This window comes from Erpetoichthys calabaricus, chromosome 10 (assembly GCF_900747795.2).
Source record: "Erpetoichthys calabaricus chromosome 10, fErpCal1.3, whole genome shotgun sequence".
Taxonomy (NCBI): Eukaryota; Metazoa; Chordata; class Cladistia; order Polypteriformes; family Polypteridae; genus Erpetoichthys; species Erpetoichthys calabaricus.
The window spans coordinates 83,977,972-83,998,067 of NC_041403.2; the positions used below are offsets into that span (position 1 = coordinate 83,977,972).

Consider the following 20,096-nt stretch of genomic DNA (forward strand, 5'->3'; position numbering starts at 1 on the left):
CTTCCCAAATGTGATCTTGTTGTACTGGCCTACTATTTAAGATAAGATTGCCTCAAAAATCCTCTTGACTAGCACATACAATCCCATCTTGTACGTAGAATGTATTTTACTCATAAGGATTGCTTTATTCACTAGGTCTAGAGTCTAGCCTACATAACACTGGTAAATTTCTTCTACACATTTTGGGACTATCCTCCTGTGGCTATTCTCTTGTCATTTACAGTATCTCCTCATATGTAGCTACTGTTCTAAAAATAACTTTCTTTCACTTCTCAATTATTATTGCTTTTAGACTTTTCTGCCTTTTCTTTTTCTATCTTTCATCAGTTTGGTTATCTGTTTATTTTCAACTGCTGCTGAAGTCTTGCTGGTCTCCAAGTGGAAGGATCTGGCTAGTACCTCTTTTAAAATTTGAAAGTGTTCCATTTTGAGATTAGTTATTCTAGAGTTATCAGCAGCACGAATAAATGTTTTTTCAGATATTACAATTTTAAATTGAGAGCACATTGACTTGTTGATCAAAGATTATAATAATAGTGGGATGTTCTATGTGAAATCTAACTATAATCACTTATTTTGTCCTTTAATACTGTTTTTGGCTCCTTTTTCTTTTATGTTTTCTGTCTCTCTAATGGACAGGAAGACCTTTTGCTCTGATTAGGGAGAGCTGTCCGTAGAGGGGTGAGGTTGGATAGTAAGGAGTTAGCCGGCAGGTTATGATTCATGTATACAATTTATCTGTTTTTGATGTCATGTTATCTTTCTTATAGCATTTATTTATTAAATACCTCATTATTTCCTTCTGTAAAAATGTTTTAAAAAAGAGATCCATAACAAAATTTTTAGCATCATACATGTGCCAGTTAAACACAATGAAGTGTTCTATCCAACTAAAATATGATTTTTCTCAAGAGATTTTATATTCCCTAGCATTGGTCCTTTATAAACAACCATTTACAGATTTCATTTTCTATACTTTGTTTTCCAGTCATGGCAAGAGAACCATTAGTAGTGCCTGCAACAGTCTTTCTTTTCTGGTGATGATTCCTACATTTTCAAAGTACTCCTAATATGTCATAGCTTCATCTTTACTTCTTGCTGAGTATTACAGAGGTTGTAGGTATCCAAGCCCCTCCTGCACCCAAAAGTTGTTGCAAACCATTGTAAAATTTGCTAAATATGGCACATCAGTAACATCCATTGTTTTATGAACCACAGCACTGAAAACAGCTCAAATAATCTCTCTCTTTCATGTTCATGCTATCAGGTGCTTGAGATTATGCTAAGGGAATGCCACCTCTGCCTGTCTGCTGTTTCCATCGATGCATTCTGTTGGTTCAGACCATGGTATCTTTCTGAACTGTATGGTGACATATTTGCCTTGCTTCCTCTTGCCTTGAGGTGTCTATCTAAAAGCCACTTTTGGTAGGGAACTTGAGGGTATTCAACACACTTCATATGACCAACCCATCTCTACTAATAGGCATTTGATCTGGAACATCTCTAACCTGGGTCTGTTTGTGGTTGTTCACTTTTAGCACTCTTCATCATACAGTAGAACATTCATGAAAATTCTGATTTTTTTTTTTGTGTGACTACTGACAGTGTTGGAAGATTTCACTGCTGCAAAAGGATAGTTTTCTTTGCCAATTCTCATGTCAATTTATTTGTCAAAATGTGTGTCTGCTGTAACCTCACTGGCCAAGTATATCATTTCTAGTCTCCCATATAGAGGTATGATTTGGACTTACAGGTTGTGTTTTTTCCTTATGGCAAATGTCTTATCGTCACTGATTTTGATGCCTATGGAGTTAGCTGAGTCAATCGAATTCTGCGTCGTCTTTTGGATATCCTAATAAAACTACAATACTTTTGGTGTATTCCATGCCCTACAATACAGCAATTTTCTGCTCTTTGAAACTGACTGCCATTTTGTTGATAGGCTGCTCAAAAATACCAAGGAACACTCAAAGATCTCATTAATGCTAGTAATAATTGTTTCTTTGTTTGGTAAAACCATCAAATACGTTCTGTGCCACAAAGAAGTCCCATGCAGTGAAAGACATGTACAGATGTACCGAACAACATAGTAACTTGTTTTTTTTTTTGCATAACATTTACTAGTTCTTACATTACTAGAATGCTTATCTGTTTCATCTAGAGACTGCTCATGTATAATTGAAGTCATCTTCTACATGAAAGCTTGTATGTTGAATATATATGACAAAAATTTTTTTTCCAAGTTTGTTAGCTAGGGTTGTTAAAATTTGAGAACCTTCAATTAATTTTTTCAGCCATTTTTAGAACAAGCTATCTCAGTGTAGTTTATCTTTAGTGATAAACAGGGAATGTAAAATCACACTGGTAAAGCTGAACAAGTGGGAGCAATCCACATTAATATCCCTTGATTTTTGTCTAGCCAGTAGCTATGAAATGATAAAGAAAATAAAAAGAAGATGTTTATTTGTATAGCATTAACACATTTTCTCGTTACTCACATCTTTTAGAAAACTGTGGATATTTGTTTGGAGTTTGTGTTTTTGTGTTAAGTGTTAAAGTTTATTGAAAGTGTATTATACTTTGAAATTCATTAAGTTGATGCATACATCACCATCCAGTATACAGTACCATGTAGACGTCATACCATACATCATTTCTTTTTTAATATGGTTGATTAATCAGTGCTGACAGTAGTTGATTTGTGCTATAGTAATAATAATATAGTCATGTGTACAAAGTACTGTAAAATTCTTACTGGCATGTATTACCAAAATGCAAAATGTCACCACTCTCTGGCTTCATAATAGAAAAGAATTATTATTATACATAACTTAATTTTAAGTAATATAAAAAACAAATATATAATGTGTAAACTAGTGTGATTAACAGAGCTATTCCATTTAGTCATAGTTAGTATGTATTGCATGTTCTAGTGTTAGAGTGTTGTACTGTGTTAGCTATAGATTGATGCTGGAAAAAGTAGGGTGAAATGACACCTTTTATTGGCTAACTAAATAGATTACAAATGCAAGCTTTCAAAGCAGCTAAGGCCCCTTCATCAGGCAAGGTGTAACCATGTTCTAGTGTTGACAATGTAAATAGATTGGATGACTCTTATACTGTAACTATTATGCACACCTCTGTCCAATATCAACACTACTTAATCCAGTTTAAGGTCAATGTGGCCAGAACTTATTACAGTAGCATCAGGTACAACTTTCTAGCTGCTAGTATTTTGTTTAGAATTTGTACTTATTTTGTGATTTTTCATCTTTTTTGGAAAAAAAGACTACTTATGTTGACTGTAGCAGTTCCAAATGGTTTTCTTGCCATAAATGCATTTTTCTTCTTCTTTTGGTTGTAAAACAAAAGTAGTTTTGCACAAATTATATATGGAAATAAGTGTCTTGTATGGGTTAATTTTTAATCAAAATAGTCACAGTCATATTTAATTAGCATTAGAGGCATTTCACTTCTAGGTTTTTCTAATGCATATATGTCATTCTTCTCTGTGAGGATTGGCAAATGCGCCACTTGCCTCCTTTCAGCCGGTATCGTATCTGAAGGTGTTAGAGTGGGTCTGTTTTAAAAACATATGCAAAATGCAAAAAATAAAGTATTGGCTGTTGAGACTTTAAGTGCGTTAATTAATTACACTATGCAAATATTTAGAACAAATACAGAGATGTCAGATTATTATATCAGGAAAAATCTAAAAATATCTATTAATTAACAGGGCTAAGCATTATTGTGACAATTCTGCATAGATCCCACACCTTGAAAGTATCCCAGTGCTGATATGTATAAAAAAGCAGAGCTGTATATCAATGATACGACTGGTGCATAAGGTGTATCAGTTATAAGAGTAAAAGCATGTAGACATTGAAACAAACAAAAAAGGTGAAGAATGTTGAAAAATGCTCCAGAGGTGTTTGTAGAGACCTAGATTCCAACCAAAGATACCTGACCTCATGTAAATGAAATGGTAGCAATACATCCAAGAATAAATTATTTGTAATTTCACATAATTTATGTAGATGAATGAATTAAGTTAAAACAAAAAAAAACAACACTGTTAAATAATCTCTGGCAAGAACTAAAGCACTTGCAGATGGAAAACTGCTTTATGGTGAAACTTCTAAAAAGATAAATTTCTTAGTAATAACAAATATGCCTTAGTCTACAGAAGTAGAAGTATGAGCATGTATGTTATATAACATGAAATTGCAGGCATAATTTTCAAAATGTCTTAAAACATAGCATGTACTATATGCACACAAACTTTCAGATTGGTTAAATGAACATTTCTGAAAGAAAGTTAAAGACCCAGTTTTGTAATATTATAAAAACAGTCTCCTATGACATGTCTGTTAGGTCCCGACTGGACATATCAGCCAGAATCACATTAGTCACATATGACCTGAATTTCAGTCAATTACCATAAATTGTTCTGAAAATATACTGTATGTGATCATGTGACAAAACCATTCTAAAATCTGTTTTCTCCAATTCAGAGTTGTGCCTTAGGCGGGGGTAATTCTGAACCCTGACACATGATTGCAAATTTAAAAAATATGCATTTCATGTATTTTATGACACTGAGAAATTTAAAGCTGGTGAATTAAAGAACAGAAAGGGGAAAAATGATGTCTTGAATTGTATTGTACCAGTATAAACTTTTGTTCCTTTCATTGACAGTTGCAATGTTTATAATTACTGTATAACGTTTTCATTACAAAATACAAATTATGTAACGTAATAGTTCTGCAACATTTTATGTGTGCTTACATGCTAGCTCCATGTGTAAGGCTAAGAATCTTTACTGTTTTAACTACATGTTGTTACTGTAATCACTCATTGCATTTTATAGCTAGTTTAATTCCTGTTCAATTTGTGGAGCCTGTTTACCTCCAACAACCCTCAATAAGTATCATTTCTGTTTTGTTCTGTTTTCAATGACAAGTAATAATCATCCATCCGCTGTGTAACCCACTGGCACAATTAATTAAGTATCCTATAGGATGAACACGATTTGGCTTGAAAGAATGGTATAGCTGAGTATAAAACAGGAGCCAACCATATATGAGTTCATCATAGAGCATACTTGCAGTAATAATACTGCATTAAATAGCTTTGGAGTAGTGAGAAAAGTGCTTTATAAATGTAAAGAATTATTATTATTATCATTAATCATTAGAGCAATCGATACACATGCAGATGTGCAGTTTAGACAGAGTTGGTTTAACGTGTTTTATGCTGGATCAAACTTGCATTATTAATGAGAAATATGTTCTGAGATTTTTCAGATAAGGATTACAGTGGTTTCAAGGTAAGTTAGCTATATGCACTGATCGTGGTGCAATATTGCATACTGATGAGCACATGCAAATAAGAATTTTGCTGTATTCTGCAAACATAACAATAATGACCCTATTGGCCTTATAAACAAGGCAGTTATGATGTTGCAGTAGCTGATTGTTTTTCGCACAGATGAAAAGATTATAGTCAAGTGCACTATTAGCACTTTTTGCAAAATGGAGTCATGTTATATTGAAAACAGAGGGCATGCATTTTCAAATAATGGCAAACTTTTACATATTCATGTTTACTTTGCCACTGAGGATGAGAAAAGCTGGAGAAAATTAAGCTTTACAAATAGCATAAAAGTTTCCTTAAAAAAAGCTAAAAACAGTATTTAAAAGCAGAAAAGAAATATGGGATAAAAGCAACAATAATTATCTAGTATGATATAATGAAAAATATAATATGGAACATTTACTCTGAATTAAAATGTATTGATATACTGTATTACAATTAAATTCAGCTAGTCTGTTATACAGTAGTGTTTAGTCCTTAATTCTGTTGCCTTACAGGTATAAGCTCTGGACCAGGTGCTGTATGTGTGAAGTTTGCATTTTCTTCTTTGTCAATGTGTTTTGTATTTTTCAACCAGTACTCATGTTTCTTTTGACAGTCTAAGAACATGTGAGTTAGGGTAATATGAAGAATATCAGTAAACTGGCCATGCACTCATCAATGTGGTGGAGTGGGTTTGGCATTGACTCTAGCTCCCAGCAATCCAGTAATGAAATAAGTGACTTTGGGAAATGTGAAAATGAATGACAAAGCAAAATGCTGATTAGTCATCTTATTAAATACAGCTGTCCTGGGTAAAGACTTAAGTAGGGTTAAATATGTCATTGTAGTGAGCACCAGACATCACATAAAGAACAGCAAATCTGGTTTAATTTAAATATAGAATGGGGGGATAAAAATGGTAGTTTTTAATTCATTTATCTGTATTTGTTATTAACCAGGGAAGATGGTTGTTTAATTTATTTATCTGAATTTGTGTTTCACCAGAAATGATGAAAGGAGTTGAAATACATGAACACACAGTGAAACAGTTGTTTCAGTCTGATTAATATACCATCATGACAATATAAGCCCATTAACGTTATAATTGAGATATGGTTAGTTGATTGTGGAAGAGATGAAAGCAAAAACTTCAGTTAACAGCGTTCTTTAAGAAGAAAAAAAACACTCTAAGAGATCAATGGTCCATTTTAAACAGACAAAGCCGCTGTCAAGCAAAAGCTGAACCTCTCACTTGTTTTATTAATCTTAGGAATATTTAGTAGACCAGAATCTGTATATCATTTCGTATGCACCACCACATATGTTGCTTATCTGATATTTAAAGCCATTTAAAGTTTTATATGTAAGAAGATGGGTTATGACATTAGTTCTTAACTGGAAAATTATGTCTGTCTTCTTTATTATTTGCTTCTGGCCCACTTATTCATGTCTGTTGCTATGCAACACTAATTACAGTACATAGTAATCAGAGCGATGGGGAAGTTTGGATTCAACTCTTGCTTAAGCATTGTGTGTTCTTACTGTATCTTGCAAAAGGCCTCTTCTTTAGAGGTTTGCTTTAGTTGTTTAGAATATTGCATTCCTTAACCTCTTACCTTATTTTTACATATTAATTTTATTTATGAATTTTGGTTGTTGTTTGCTTGATTGCTTGTTTTATGACTTATGTTTTTAGGATTTGCCTTTTTTTGAATTCCTCATTTTTTTGTCTATATCCTGTGTATGATAATGTGCTTGTTTCTTTTTGGATTACATATTTGAGTAATCAAGTTTTTGATGGTTTTATACATTTGTCTGCTTTGTAGTGGCTCACCCTGATCTGCATTATTATTGTACATTCAGCATTTCCCCTGCTGGCTCTTGCCTGCTGAAGTGCTAATGTGAGGAACTGTGGTATGTACAGTCCCAGGGAAGCAAGCTGATATGCACCTGCCAACTATATGAGTTTTATATATTCTCTCCATGTTCATGTGAGTTTTCTTTGGGGACTTCATATATATGTATTGAACTAAGTGAATTAACAGTTCAAAATTAAGTTGTTATGGGTGTGTGAGTGTGCCTTCCAAGGAGTGGCATTTTGTTCAGGATTGGTTCCAGCCTTGCTGTCAGTGCTGCCTGGATTATTTTTGGAAAATTTAAGAAATATTAAATAAGCTTGAATTTTAAATGTTATGCTTGCAAAATAGACAGCAATACAGTAAATACCTAAAGGTAATTTCTTCAGAGATGTTTAATCCGTAAACAAGAAGAATTTTACTAGAAAATGAAACTGCAACAAATAATGTTAACAATTTAATACAGGTGGTAAGACATTTTTGCACTACTTATTCAAAGATTAATATAAGTAATGCATGAGACATTTTCTAAAAATGTAAATTCACCTTATTTGTTAATATTTGTTAATTGCTTCTGTCAATTATTTCATACAAGTAGTCCTGACAGAAAATATGTTTTAATATGCACCAATATTTTCAGGTAGTAATGCATTTAAGAGTGCAGGCAAGTTCAGAACAATCTGTGACACTTGGACAGGGAGAAACAATATTTTGTGAGTGGGATTTATTTTTAATAACAAATGTGCTTTTATTAAACTTTCCAGATAGCACAGTAAGTCTTATGCCAAAACAAAGAAGAGTGACAAGGCAAATCTGTTACAGTAAAGAAAATGGTCTAGCATATGATAGAAGGATGTCTTTTTTCAAAATAGCCAGGGGATCTTTAGTCCTGAAACCACAATTCTAAGAAAAAAAGAATTATTTTGATTTAATGTAAATCTTTTGTCACATTTTTTTATAATTAAAGTGCATGGTGTCTTTTCTTTTCTGTCATACCCTGAATGACAGATGTGGTTTGGGAGTGCAGGACCCTGTGAATGCTACAGATGGGCCATTGGTCTGAACTTCCTATAGACAAAGATGGAAACCCAACCCCAGAAGTCACCTTAAGAATTTTTTATAAAACAAATTCAAGCAAGAAGCTTAATTGACTGTGCTAATGGAAGCAGATTATGTGGTGATGGTTTACTGGTAAAAAATTATGAAAATATGTGACCGCATAAATAACAAATTCATATTGACACTAAAATTTGGAGAAAATCTTAATTAACTTAATAAAGAATATAGAACGTTCATTTGTTGAGAACAAAGAAGAATCAAAAGCTGGACTGGTGACACATGGTTCTCTTCTTCCACCATTTTAACTTATTTCACTCGTGTTGATGGAGGACCCCTGAAAATTTTCCACAACTACCTATTCTGAATTTGTATATTTTATTACAGCAGAGCAAGAGAATATATTGGCAATATCAGAGACAGTCAGTCTATAAGAGAGTATACTTACTGTACTTGCATACCCTTATTCAGTGTCACTGGGACAACTTAGCATGACCAGTCAGGATGACAGAAATGCCTTTGGTGTTACACAGAAAACTGGAATTATCATAGAAAACACCAGACACACATGGAGAATATGTAAACTTCAGTTCATTTTAGAATTTTGCCTCAGTTAAATATTTTTTTCTTATGAAAAACTGCCCAGTTAATTTGCCTTCTGTAAATAGAAAAATGAATATGAAAGTGATGATGAACTTTTGTTATTGACTCGATTGTGTTATTGTGCTTCAAACAACCTCCCACCTTTCTTCTGAGTCTACCGTCCATCATGCAGCCTGTTTTAAATTGATTCCTGACGTTAGAAGTGTAAACATTATTAAAAGAATGTTTGCAAATGATACACTCTGCCTACTGTTGGCATCACAAATGGCATTCCAGTTTTATGCACCACTCTTCTTATCCCTTTGAGTGCTTCATCTGCAATCCTTAATTCTATTAATGTCTGGAATTGTCAGAACAAAGTCATGGCATGCCATGATTGCCTGTTGCAGGCATGCAAGATGAACCTTGTGCTTTCAATGTATTCCCTAACTGTGCATGCAACAGATGCATAAAATTAATTATATTGTTTCATTGTTCTTCCCCTACTTTCGTAACAAAATTCTACTACAATCAGAATTCAGTTCTAGGATGGCAATGTGCAGTACGTTTACAGCATAGAAATCCAATATTACAAATGATTTGTATGGTTGAAAGTTCCAGAGTACCTGAAAAACAAGGTGGTCTAAGCTTTTTTGCAGTTAGCGTATGACGCTAGTAATACACTGAAAGCCACCTTTTGAGATTTAAACAGTAACAGCCATCCATCCATTATCCAACCCGTTATATCCTAACTACAGGGTCACGGGGGTCTGCAGGAGCCAATCCCAGCCAACACAGGGCGCAAGGCAGGAAATAAACCCTGGGTAGGGCGCCAGCCCACCGCAGGGCACACACACACACCAAGCACACATTAGGGACAATTTAGAATCACCAGTGCACCTAACCTGCATATCTTTGGACTGTGGGAGGAAACCGGAGTATCCGGAGGAGACCCACGCGGATATGGGGAGAACATGCAAACTCCACACAGGGAGGGCCCAGGAAACAAACCCGGGTCTCCTAACTGAGAGGTAGCAACGCTACCCACTGTGCCACCGTAAACAGTAGCATATTTGTTTATATAAAGACTTCCACTTATCCCATGTATGATTTACAGTATAGATATTATAAAATTCCATATCTAATTGAAAAGTAATGAATGTGATAATGTATACCTGATCGAAAAATGCATACTTCCCAAACCATGTACTGGCATAGTGCATAAGTTGTTCAGTGTTTAGAAGTCTGCTTTTAAGATTGCTGTAGCTGTGTTAGATTACACTAAGGGTGTTTCAATTTAATACATTTTTAAAAATGACTTTACAAGACGCTTCTTAGTAAGGACACCAGGGTTCATGTCTAAAGACTTACAGGTTAGGTGGCTTATCAATTAGGGTTAGTGTGTGTGTGTGCGTGTGTGTGTGTGTGTGAGTTGTTCCTGCTGTGCGTCCTGCGTTTGAATGTATAGGCTCCTGCCACTTCAACCCTGATCAAGTTTAAGTGGGCTTAGAAAATGGTATGGTATGATACTTAATCAGATCTTGAAAATTCAAAATCTGTATGAATTACATTATACAGGTTGCTAGCCATTGTTTTTTTTTTTTTTGCTTTAAAAGTGATTATAAATCGCATATATACATTTTTATAGATTGTATTGAATACTTACAGTTGGCATTTATGAAAAGCACAGATGAATTTGTAGTGCTTCCAAGAAGTATTTGAGCCTTAGGGTTTACATACTTGAGGCAAAGAATATGCTTTTGTGTTTTGTAATAGATGTAATACTTTTTAAAAGGAGAATAACTGACAGTCCCAGAGGGGATTTCAGTGTTTTTTCACGTGAAAAGGCACAGCAGAAGGATACCTCTCTGACTTTTTTGCTCTTTGATTATTCTCAGGGCTTAAATTGCAATACATTATTGGTATTTTAACTTATTGTTTATCCTGAAGAATGTTCTACTTTGAATAGCCAATATATTTAATGACATGAAAGACAATATATTTGATTGCTTAGTGCAGGTATATTGTCTTTTGTGATATTATTTTCATGTCATATTCTTATACAGAGCAATACTTAGCTAATCTAATGTTAATCCAGTATTATCTCTTTTAATTTCACACATTTTTCTAACCATGTAATTGTGCTGTCACATTATTTTTAAATATTGCTGTACTTGTTTGTTGTTTTGTGTTCTGTTTTGGTATTGCTTTTTGTGGATATCCCTAATGATTCAGGCCTTTCACCTTTCACAATGAGAAATATGTTCAAGTTACATTTTACTGACTGAAGAGGAATTCAGCCAGATTTGTTTTCTGTAAACTTCTTTTTGCTCACTTCTACTGCGAAATTTAAAAACCTCTTCTACCAGCTTAACGAAACATGGAAGTGGTTTGCATTACAGAATTTCATTTGTGAAAAGCAGGCCTGCAAATTCAAACTGTTCCTAAAGAAGATTAATCTTTACACTTAGCTCAGGAATGTTTTTTCCCTAGGTTTGTGCTTCTGTTTCTTTTGGAGCAATAAATTCAAATATATAAAACGCTTACATATATTTCTTATACCAACACTCAAAAAACCTGGGATTAATTTGCGGACAGTGCACAGTGGACTCGGAAAGTATTCAGACCTCTTCAGGTTTATTACATTTTGTTATATTGCTGCCTTACGCTAAAATATAATTTACATTATTTTTTTCTCTACATCAAGCTACACTCAGTACCCCAAAATGTCAAAGCAAAAACAGGATTCTAGAAATTTAAGGTGTCTGAATACTTTTTGAATTCTACTTCTTCTTTCAGCTGCTCCCATTAGGGGTTACCACAGCAGATCATCTTCTTCTATATCTTTATGTCCTCTGCATCTTGTTCTGTTTCGCCCACCACCTGCATATCCTCTTTTTGAATACACCGTGATAATAAGCAGAGAAACAAAGGAATCCTTTTATTATATTAGTACAGTTTCCTAGAATTAAGACATTCGTTAGAAAAGAAAATCCATAATCTATAGGTCTGTAGTGCCTTTATGGTGCATAATTAGTTAGTTGTCTTTTACATGCTACATAATGTCTTTATTTTTCTGTGCACTAAAAATGCTGGAGTCATGTGTACCATTGAGTATCCCAGAAACTTTCTCCATCTCCCTGGCATATGCATCTCTGTCCATCATGCAGCAATGCATTCTAGTACTCCATGGCCCTAGGTGAAATTGTCCAAAAAAGCAACAATAACTTCAATGGGCTCTAATCACATATAGGCAGCAACCTCTGAATTCTGGAGAAACCAGTGGATGTGAAGGATCTGACACTGACACCCCATATGAAATGATTGCAGTCTCTGTATGTCAAGAAATAATACAGTCCAAGATTCAGAACCATAAAGCAATATTGATTAAATGCAGGTTTGCCAACCTGTAACTTTGGGGCAGGCCAACGGATCTTATGGCGGAGACAGCCTACTGTTGGAAATCTGATCACTTAACTAAGTATGTGCACTTGATGCACTGTTTAATGCATTTCAGTGTTGGTCAAGTTCCAACTGGCACATGTGATCATTTATTACTTAGCAAATGATACAGCTCCCCTGTGAGTGAGCAAGGGTTTAAGAAAATGGATCAATGCTCTTGACAGATGTTATGCAGGTTGCTTTCACAATAATTTTTTTGAAAGTTGTACTTCCCACTCTGTACACCAGACGTCAAGGTAAAATTGAAACAATTCCCTATAGTTCATTTTAGTAATGTAGGCTTTCTACTGAGAAGGCATTGCCTACAAACTGTGTTTTCCCTGACAATCAAACACTAGCTAAATGACGCTCTTGCTTCATGAAATTTACAAGAGGAGAAAATGAGCTGCATAATAATAAAATGTTGAGAAATCATTTTCTCTTAGCAGATAGCAAAGGCTGCAATAGATAGGCTATTAGTCTCACAGTGATTTTTTGAATGTGTAAATTTAATAATAAGTCACAACAAATAGCTATGTAACATTCTGAAGAATATATTAACAACCATTGGGCTCTATAAACACACACACATACTCACACTGTGTTTGCCTTCTAAACAATAGTTATGTAAGGTTCTCTACAGGAATTTTGCAATGATTTTTTAATACTTGTAACTTTACTTTCATTATTCTTGATTTTATTTAAAAAGTTATTTAATTATTGTTTTGTTTTGTATTTTAGTAATAATGTATTGCACAAGAATCCAGGACAATTTTTATTTTACTTAAATATGTATATTATATACATTGTCCTTCAAAAAATCAATGAATCAGAAGTTAGAATTGTGATCTCAGTTCTAAGTCAAAAATTCATGAATCAAAGATTGTTGGGTTTTGCAATATAATGGGTGATTCACAATAAAGGACTATGGGTCCTTAATTCAGTTGTTTGTTTTTGTTTTGCAAACTGGGTATAATGTTTGCTATCTAATTGAATCAGTGATTAAAAAAAAATACTGTCATTTTAATTTTTGGTTACTTGCTTTTTCCACAGGAGAACCCTCCTTTTATTGGCAACATGCACAGTAGTAATATTTGCACAAGAACACCCAAGAGGTAAGAGAAACGTTTTTTTTAATTTATTTAATTTGCTATTTACTTTTTTCCATTTTTTCAATCTTGTCTGTGGCAGGTTACCGACATCTTAACATGAAAACTGTTTAGTCATAAGTTTAACAGTCAATACTTATTGCATTAATATTGTTCACTTAATTGTATACCTACTCTATATATATATAATATATATATATATATAAAATCCTAAGCCTAAAAGTGCAACAATTTTGTGCAACAATTTTATGTGACGTTTTTATGTCACTTTTTTTTTGTCACGCTTTAAATCGGGCTTATTTAAAAACCTACAGTACATATATATATTTGGTATGATTCTTTTTAGAGTTTATCGAACTTTAATGTGATGTTGTTAGATTTTCAGATTCTTATTCCGTTTTTAAATTGTAAAGTAAAAAATATCAAGAATTCTTGTTCCACAAGACGAGACTTTGTGCCAAGAGATTTAATCACGCCAGGGCCAGAAATAAAAGACAAAGAGTAGGACAGCTGTTGTACAGGCATTTAGCAGCAGCAGCAGCAAGCCAGCAGCTGATTGAGCAATGAGGAGGTAAAAAAAAAACTGCATTTGTTTCCCATTGTATCACCGTTTAAGAGGGGTTTTGGAGGAGCGACTCTGTCTCCTTGGGGTGCATTCAGCCCCCAACTTCACAACGCGAGTGGTAGAGACACAAAGTGGCTGGCACATAGCGCAGGCCGGGGTTTTGCCGAGCGAAGCGAGCAGAGGGTGAACCCCCTAGTTCTTTATAAACATATTGCCGTACATTATAAAATGCAAACATCCATTGTAATAAGCACATAGTTTGGCAAATATTTTACATAGACGTTGCAGGAAATCTTGACTAAAATATTTCATAAGATTCCTGTTTCCTACACATGATTTCTGCAACACCCTACTCACACATGGCATCCAAGCGTGCAGTGCTAATTTCTATCAAAATCTAGTAGACGCAGAAATGCTCTATATTTAGGAGACATTGGTAACAAAACTGCATAGTGTAAGTCAGTTATTTTCCAACCCGTTATATCCTAACACAGGGTCACAGGGGTCCGCTGGAGCCAATCCCAGCTAGCACACACAGACATGGGGAGAACATGCAAACTCTTCACAGGGAGGACCTGGGAAGCGAACCCAGGTCTCCTTACTGCGATTCAGCAGCGCTACCACTGCGCCACCATGCCGCCCTCTGCACAGTGTGTTTTAGTTATTATTATTCCTATTGCTTATGATTGCAGGTGAAACTGTGTAAACGTAATAGTGATGATCTTCCTTAAATATAAACCTGAATAAATAAATAATTAAATAGCTAGATGTCCTCAGAAAAAGATACTTCATTAAACAGTAAAACAGCAAATGTGTATTTGTGTAAAAATGATGGTTAACATGGCACTAACTTTTTTTAAAGTCTGTAAGTGAATGTTTTCCTTTGGTTTAGTATCAGGATAGGCATCTAACATAATGTTTTCTTGGAAAATGTTCTCTAATAAGGTAACAAAATTCTTAGTTGGTGTGCTAATGACTACAAAATGAATAAATTGAACTAATTTTAAGAGTTAAAATAGAATTGAGGAAGACAGTGAATAAGCATATTGTAGTTGGCTGCTGCTAAATGACTGATGATCATAGGTTCCTCCTATGCCCTATAGGCATGTAAAAGAAACACAATTGTGTTTATGACAGATTGTTGGTGATTTCTCAGATGACCTTGGAGAGATGTGACTATACTAGTTAGTGGCAGGATAGTACTTGTGGCGGCTATTGCTAATGATTAAGGGGGAGTTCATAGACAAAATGAACCACATTTGACCTGTGAGTCTCCTCAGCATTTATAGGGATGGGGGTATATCTATAAAATGACACATCAGACACATTGAATGCACTCATTAGTCAATTCTTATTTTGGTTTTACAATTACAGCAAAAAATGTTATACAGGTGACATTAAGACTTATTTTTTAGTCACCCAAGATGCAGTCCACATATGTAATGTCATATTGGCTGGGGTGGATAAAATGAGCATTGTTGACATTGAAAAGGCTCTTTAAAATTGTGACTTTAGAGCTGTTGTAATAATAAAAATGAAATCAAATATAAAGTCAATCCTCAACTTTTTGTCAGGGCAGCTATTAAACTTATGGGAAATAGACAGGTTTCTGTGACCATAAAAACTGTAATGTTTTGCTAGAGATTGCTCACAATGCACTTCTGCAAAGAATTCTTTATAACACAAGATTATTTCTGATAATGCACTTTTCATAACATAGTAACCATGAAATGACCCACTAGATGCACTTCATAAAATAGTAATATACAAAATGTTTTTTCTCACTAGTCATTCTCTAGAATTCTATGACAATAAAAACAAAGAAGTGGCATATCATGATGCAAAATATTTTTAAGACCTGAGAAACTACCTTATTTTGTACAAAACAACCAACGAAACTGTCCATGCACTAAAATCCCAAACAAAGAAAATGCACAAAACTAAACCAATGAAAAATTAAACAATGACCAATTCTTACATACACCTCTTCCACAACTCTTGATCATTTCCTACAATCATCATCATGCTTTTCCTTACAAGTACTTTTTCCATTTCAGTATATTTTCCTTCAAGTATGTCTTACATTTTCAAATGAGTACTTTGTAGTCAAGTGCTTTTAAAACGTTTTCCATAGAGAAACCCCCAATGCTTCTCAATATTCTGCTGGACACCCCAACATAACAGGCCTGTGTATGGATATTGTTTTGTATATAATTTCTGGCCTTGTTGCTATTGCAGATCAACAGAAAGTCTCAACATGTGACATCACCATTGCAACACTATAAAGGTCATTGTTGCACATTTTCAGGTTGTCAAAGATTCTGTATACAAACAAAAATCTTTTTCCTGTTTTGTATGGTATCTAGGTATCTTAGAGTTTCAGAAATTAGCAGTCAAGTTTGACTGTGATTTTTGGATTGTTGGGTTTTGTTTACTGGCCATTTTGTTTCTTTTGGTTTTGAACGTCTGCCTGTTTCCTGGTAATGACATTTGTCTCGTCCATCTCCTGGCTCTTTAATATTTCTTTCTTTTTCTCTGCCAAACTCCAGCTAGGCAGAACAAAGATAATGCAGTAAAGTAGTTGGAAAGTGTTCTGCCTGACCAAGAAAAAGGAAAGAAAAAATGGTAAACAGGACGATGCGACAACAATAAAAAAAATCGAAGTTGTTAATTCAATCAAGAGTCGTTAAAATATACCAAACTATTAGTCTCGATATGCATATCACAAATCTAACATCTGAGGAGATACATAAGAGTTTCTTAACCTTTTGTGAATAGCACATAATTACTGTAACTGCAAGCTTTTTCCTGTTGTTCAAATCCAGGATCTTGAACAAGCAGGAAATACATGACACTGATTTTTATACCATCTCAACAGTGTTATAACATGCTACAATATCTGGTTGTCATGTGTTAGCAACTGGAATGGAAGGTATGCACTAACTACCTAAAATGACAGTGCTCATAAAAAAACAAAAATGGTGGTGTGCCAATGTGCTGCATATTTTTATGGAAGTGAAAACAACCTCAAATTAATAATATAGTTAAGAAACAAATTCCACTTATTTCAAAGCCTGAAAATAGAAGAAAGCAGCAAGAAAATATGTGGAATAAACACACAGAATTTTTTTTAAATGTTCTAATTCATAAAAGGAAGTTGCTAGAAGAGGATTCATACAGGATTACTGTAAGCAGTGAATCTGACTTTTGTCTGTCATACACATAAAGTTCTCTCTATCTGTATGGGCAAATAAAGTTTTACCTACCTACCTAACTACCTGTCTAGCTACCTGCCTTCCTGGATGAACATTTGTTCCCAGCACTCATGCTGCCATCACAGAGCTGTAGCAGGCATGTGCAGAATTTTCATGCGTGCTTCACTTGGGTCCCAATTCAAGTGGTTCATTGTGTGGATGCAGCAATGCGCTATCGGCGTATGCCCCCAACCTCTCTCTCTTCCTGTAAGATTGTTGCCGATCTGCTTTGGGCATGCATGATGTCACAACCCATTCAGTACTCTGGCCTTCCAGCCCATATGCATTAAAAAAAGAAAATAAAAACTTTCATTATTTTTATTTGAGGAGTACAGTAGCTGACCATAATGAGAATATTATGAATACTGCCAGCAGATATATAAGACGCAGCACCACATGGCTAGATCCAAAACAAACCTTAAAAGAGTCTTGCCTTCTCTCGCCCAAAGAAAGAAAACACATGTGACCCTGTGAAGTAATAATAGCATAAGATTTAATACTGTTTACAAGGAGTTTCTATTTTCTTCATGTAAGGAAAAAACTGCAAAGCATCTGCACAGATAGATTGAAAACAAAAAAACATTCTAGCTGTTCCCAGAGCCACAACTTCTAACAGTGGAATCAGGCAGTCCCACATCGCACCTTTTTTGCACAGCTAATCTGTGTTCCAAGACTGGACCTTCATGAGCACAATGACATATATACTTTCTTACTTATTGCTAGTTTGTAGACATTTGTTGTATTTTGTTTGTGGTTATCATCCCCTCTGTGTCTTTTGTTGTTTGAGGTACAGTGGTTAGCACTACTGCCTCACAGCTCAAATCACATTTTTGGCCACAATAATTGGTCCAGCATAGTTGGCAGATGCTTCCCTAGCTGTCAGGGACAATTAAAACAGCGTTGCACCATTATCTAGTCAAAATCATTTAGATCATTTCCTGTCTGGAAAAGTTCCTCAACATTTCTATGATTTTGTTGAACACACTAATTGTGGATCATTATTTTTCATTAATAAATAATATTTTCTGTTTTTTTTTTTCGTTTTTAATTGTATCACTGGTGTGGGGAACAGCCCGGACACAGACAGGTAGACATGATGGTTCTTCACCACACACGTTTATTGACAACTATTATATACAATAGAAGTGCACAATCCCAGTGCCTCAGCAGCAATCACCCCTTAAGTCCTGGCCACACTCACAATGCCTTTCACAGTCTTTGGTCCGCCTCCACTCCTCTCCACCAAGCTTCGTCCTCTTCCACCCGACTGTTACCCCTGACTGGAGGGAGGCGGCCCTTTTATTCACCCCGGAAGGACTCCAGGTGTATCCTGAGGGCTTCTGTAGCCACACCCCTGTGTGGTGGAAGCTCTGTCGGCATATCCGGAAGTCCTCCGGGTGTCCCCAATACTCTTCCCCCCAGCACTTCCGGGTGTGGCGGAAGTACTGAGGTCCAGGGCTCCCAAGGCATCAGGGCGCCCCCTGGCGGTGACCACAGGCCCCTACAGGGTTGAGCTTCCATGCTCTGTACCCGTGGCCCCCAAAGCAACCAGGGCGGACGCCCCCTCGTGTTCTGGAGGAGGCACAAGCCCTCCTCCGGTCCTCCTGGGCATCCCGTCCGGGTAGGAACCCCAGCCGGGTGCCACACTGGTGAAGTCATTACAGCACCATTTTCAGTTTGCGTCTTGTGTGTAGACTTCTTTTTTGTTAGTACTGGTGGTCATTACTAGTTATATCTTTTCAAACCTTTTTTATAGCACTGCATGTGACATAACGATATCTGACACTATCTAAGATGGTGTCTGGGTAACACTGGCATCAAAGTTTAAAAAAAGATTTATATTATTATAGTATTGTGCTTTGCTTATTTTTTTTTATTTCTTTGATGTCATTTGGATGGCTTTTTGGTTATAGATACAGATAACTGCCATTTTGCGGTATGTTTCATGGCTGCAGCAATAGTATTTATGATACCAAAGCTATTGCCATTCTGTGTGATCTGTGATGTCACAAAAGATGGCAACACACAGTACTAGTCATCCAGACTTTTGGATAATGTAAATCAATAAATTAAAGAAATTATAAAGAAATTCTTCAATTTACTATATCATGTTGAATATACTGTAGAGAGCAGCTGTAAACCTAGTGGTGGTGGCAGTAGTGGAATGTACTTGGTGAAAGATCTAAAGCTGCTTCTGCTTTTGACTTCTAAGGGATTTTAGATGGCTTTGAAAAGAAAAGCATTTGCAAGCTGCCTATGGGGCTATGTGGTGTATAAGAGTGAATCATAATGAAACATGAAGCAAAGTTGCTAAGACCTAAGATAGTAATAATCAGGTTGGTGTGTATAAGGTCTTTGAATGAGATTACAGAGCTCAAATACAAGATCTGTGATTTAGTAAACTGTATAGTGATGAGTAATGGCTTGAGATAATATACTGCATGGAAACAAATTACTGTACTTATTGAATAGGTGCACTTTGCTGGAGAAGGTCTGAGGTACAGAGGACAGCCAAAAAGATCAAATTGAGGTCCACTGAAGTATAAATAGCTTGTTCATGTCCTTAATTATGCCCACAACCATAGAAAGGGGAACAAAGGGGAATCTGCTGGCAACACACAACCTGAGTAAACTGGTAAAAATTATTAAACAAGCTTACATGTCATAGTTGTTCTTAAAAAAAAAAATACAAATTTGAAACACGCGAAAAATAAAGCAAACTTTATATAGTTTTTATTTGATTATTATTTTGAGGTAAATTTATAACATTTGCAAGATTTAGAGTAATTTTGAAATTAAAAGCGGTAGGTGGCATCCTCTAAAATGTTTATTTAAGAATGGCAGACTGCTAAAATCAGAGTTCAGAATGAGAGGC

At 35.2% G+C, this 20,096-nt stretch overlaps 1 protein-coding gene across 1 annotated transcript in view; it reads left to right on the forward strand.

Moving 5' to 3' along the window:
- Nucleotides 1-20,096, forward strand: part of LOC114659194 (collagen alpha-1(XXIV) chain) — a 338,513-nt gene that overhangs the window by 15,012 nt on the left and 303,405 nt on the right. The window contains exon 2 of the mRNA XM_028811519.2: nucleotides 13,347-13,408. Coding sequence (XP_028667352.1) covers nucleotides 13,347-13,408 — 62 coding nt within the window. The remainder of the gene's footprint in view (nucleotides 1-13,346; nucleotides 13,409-20,096) is intronic.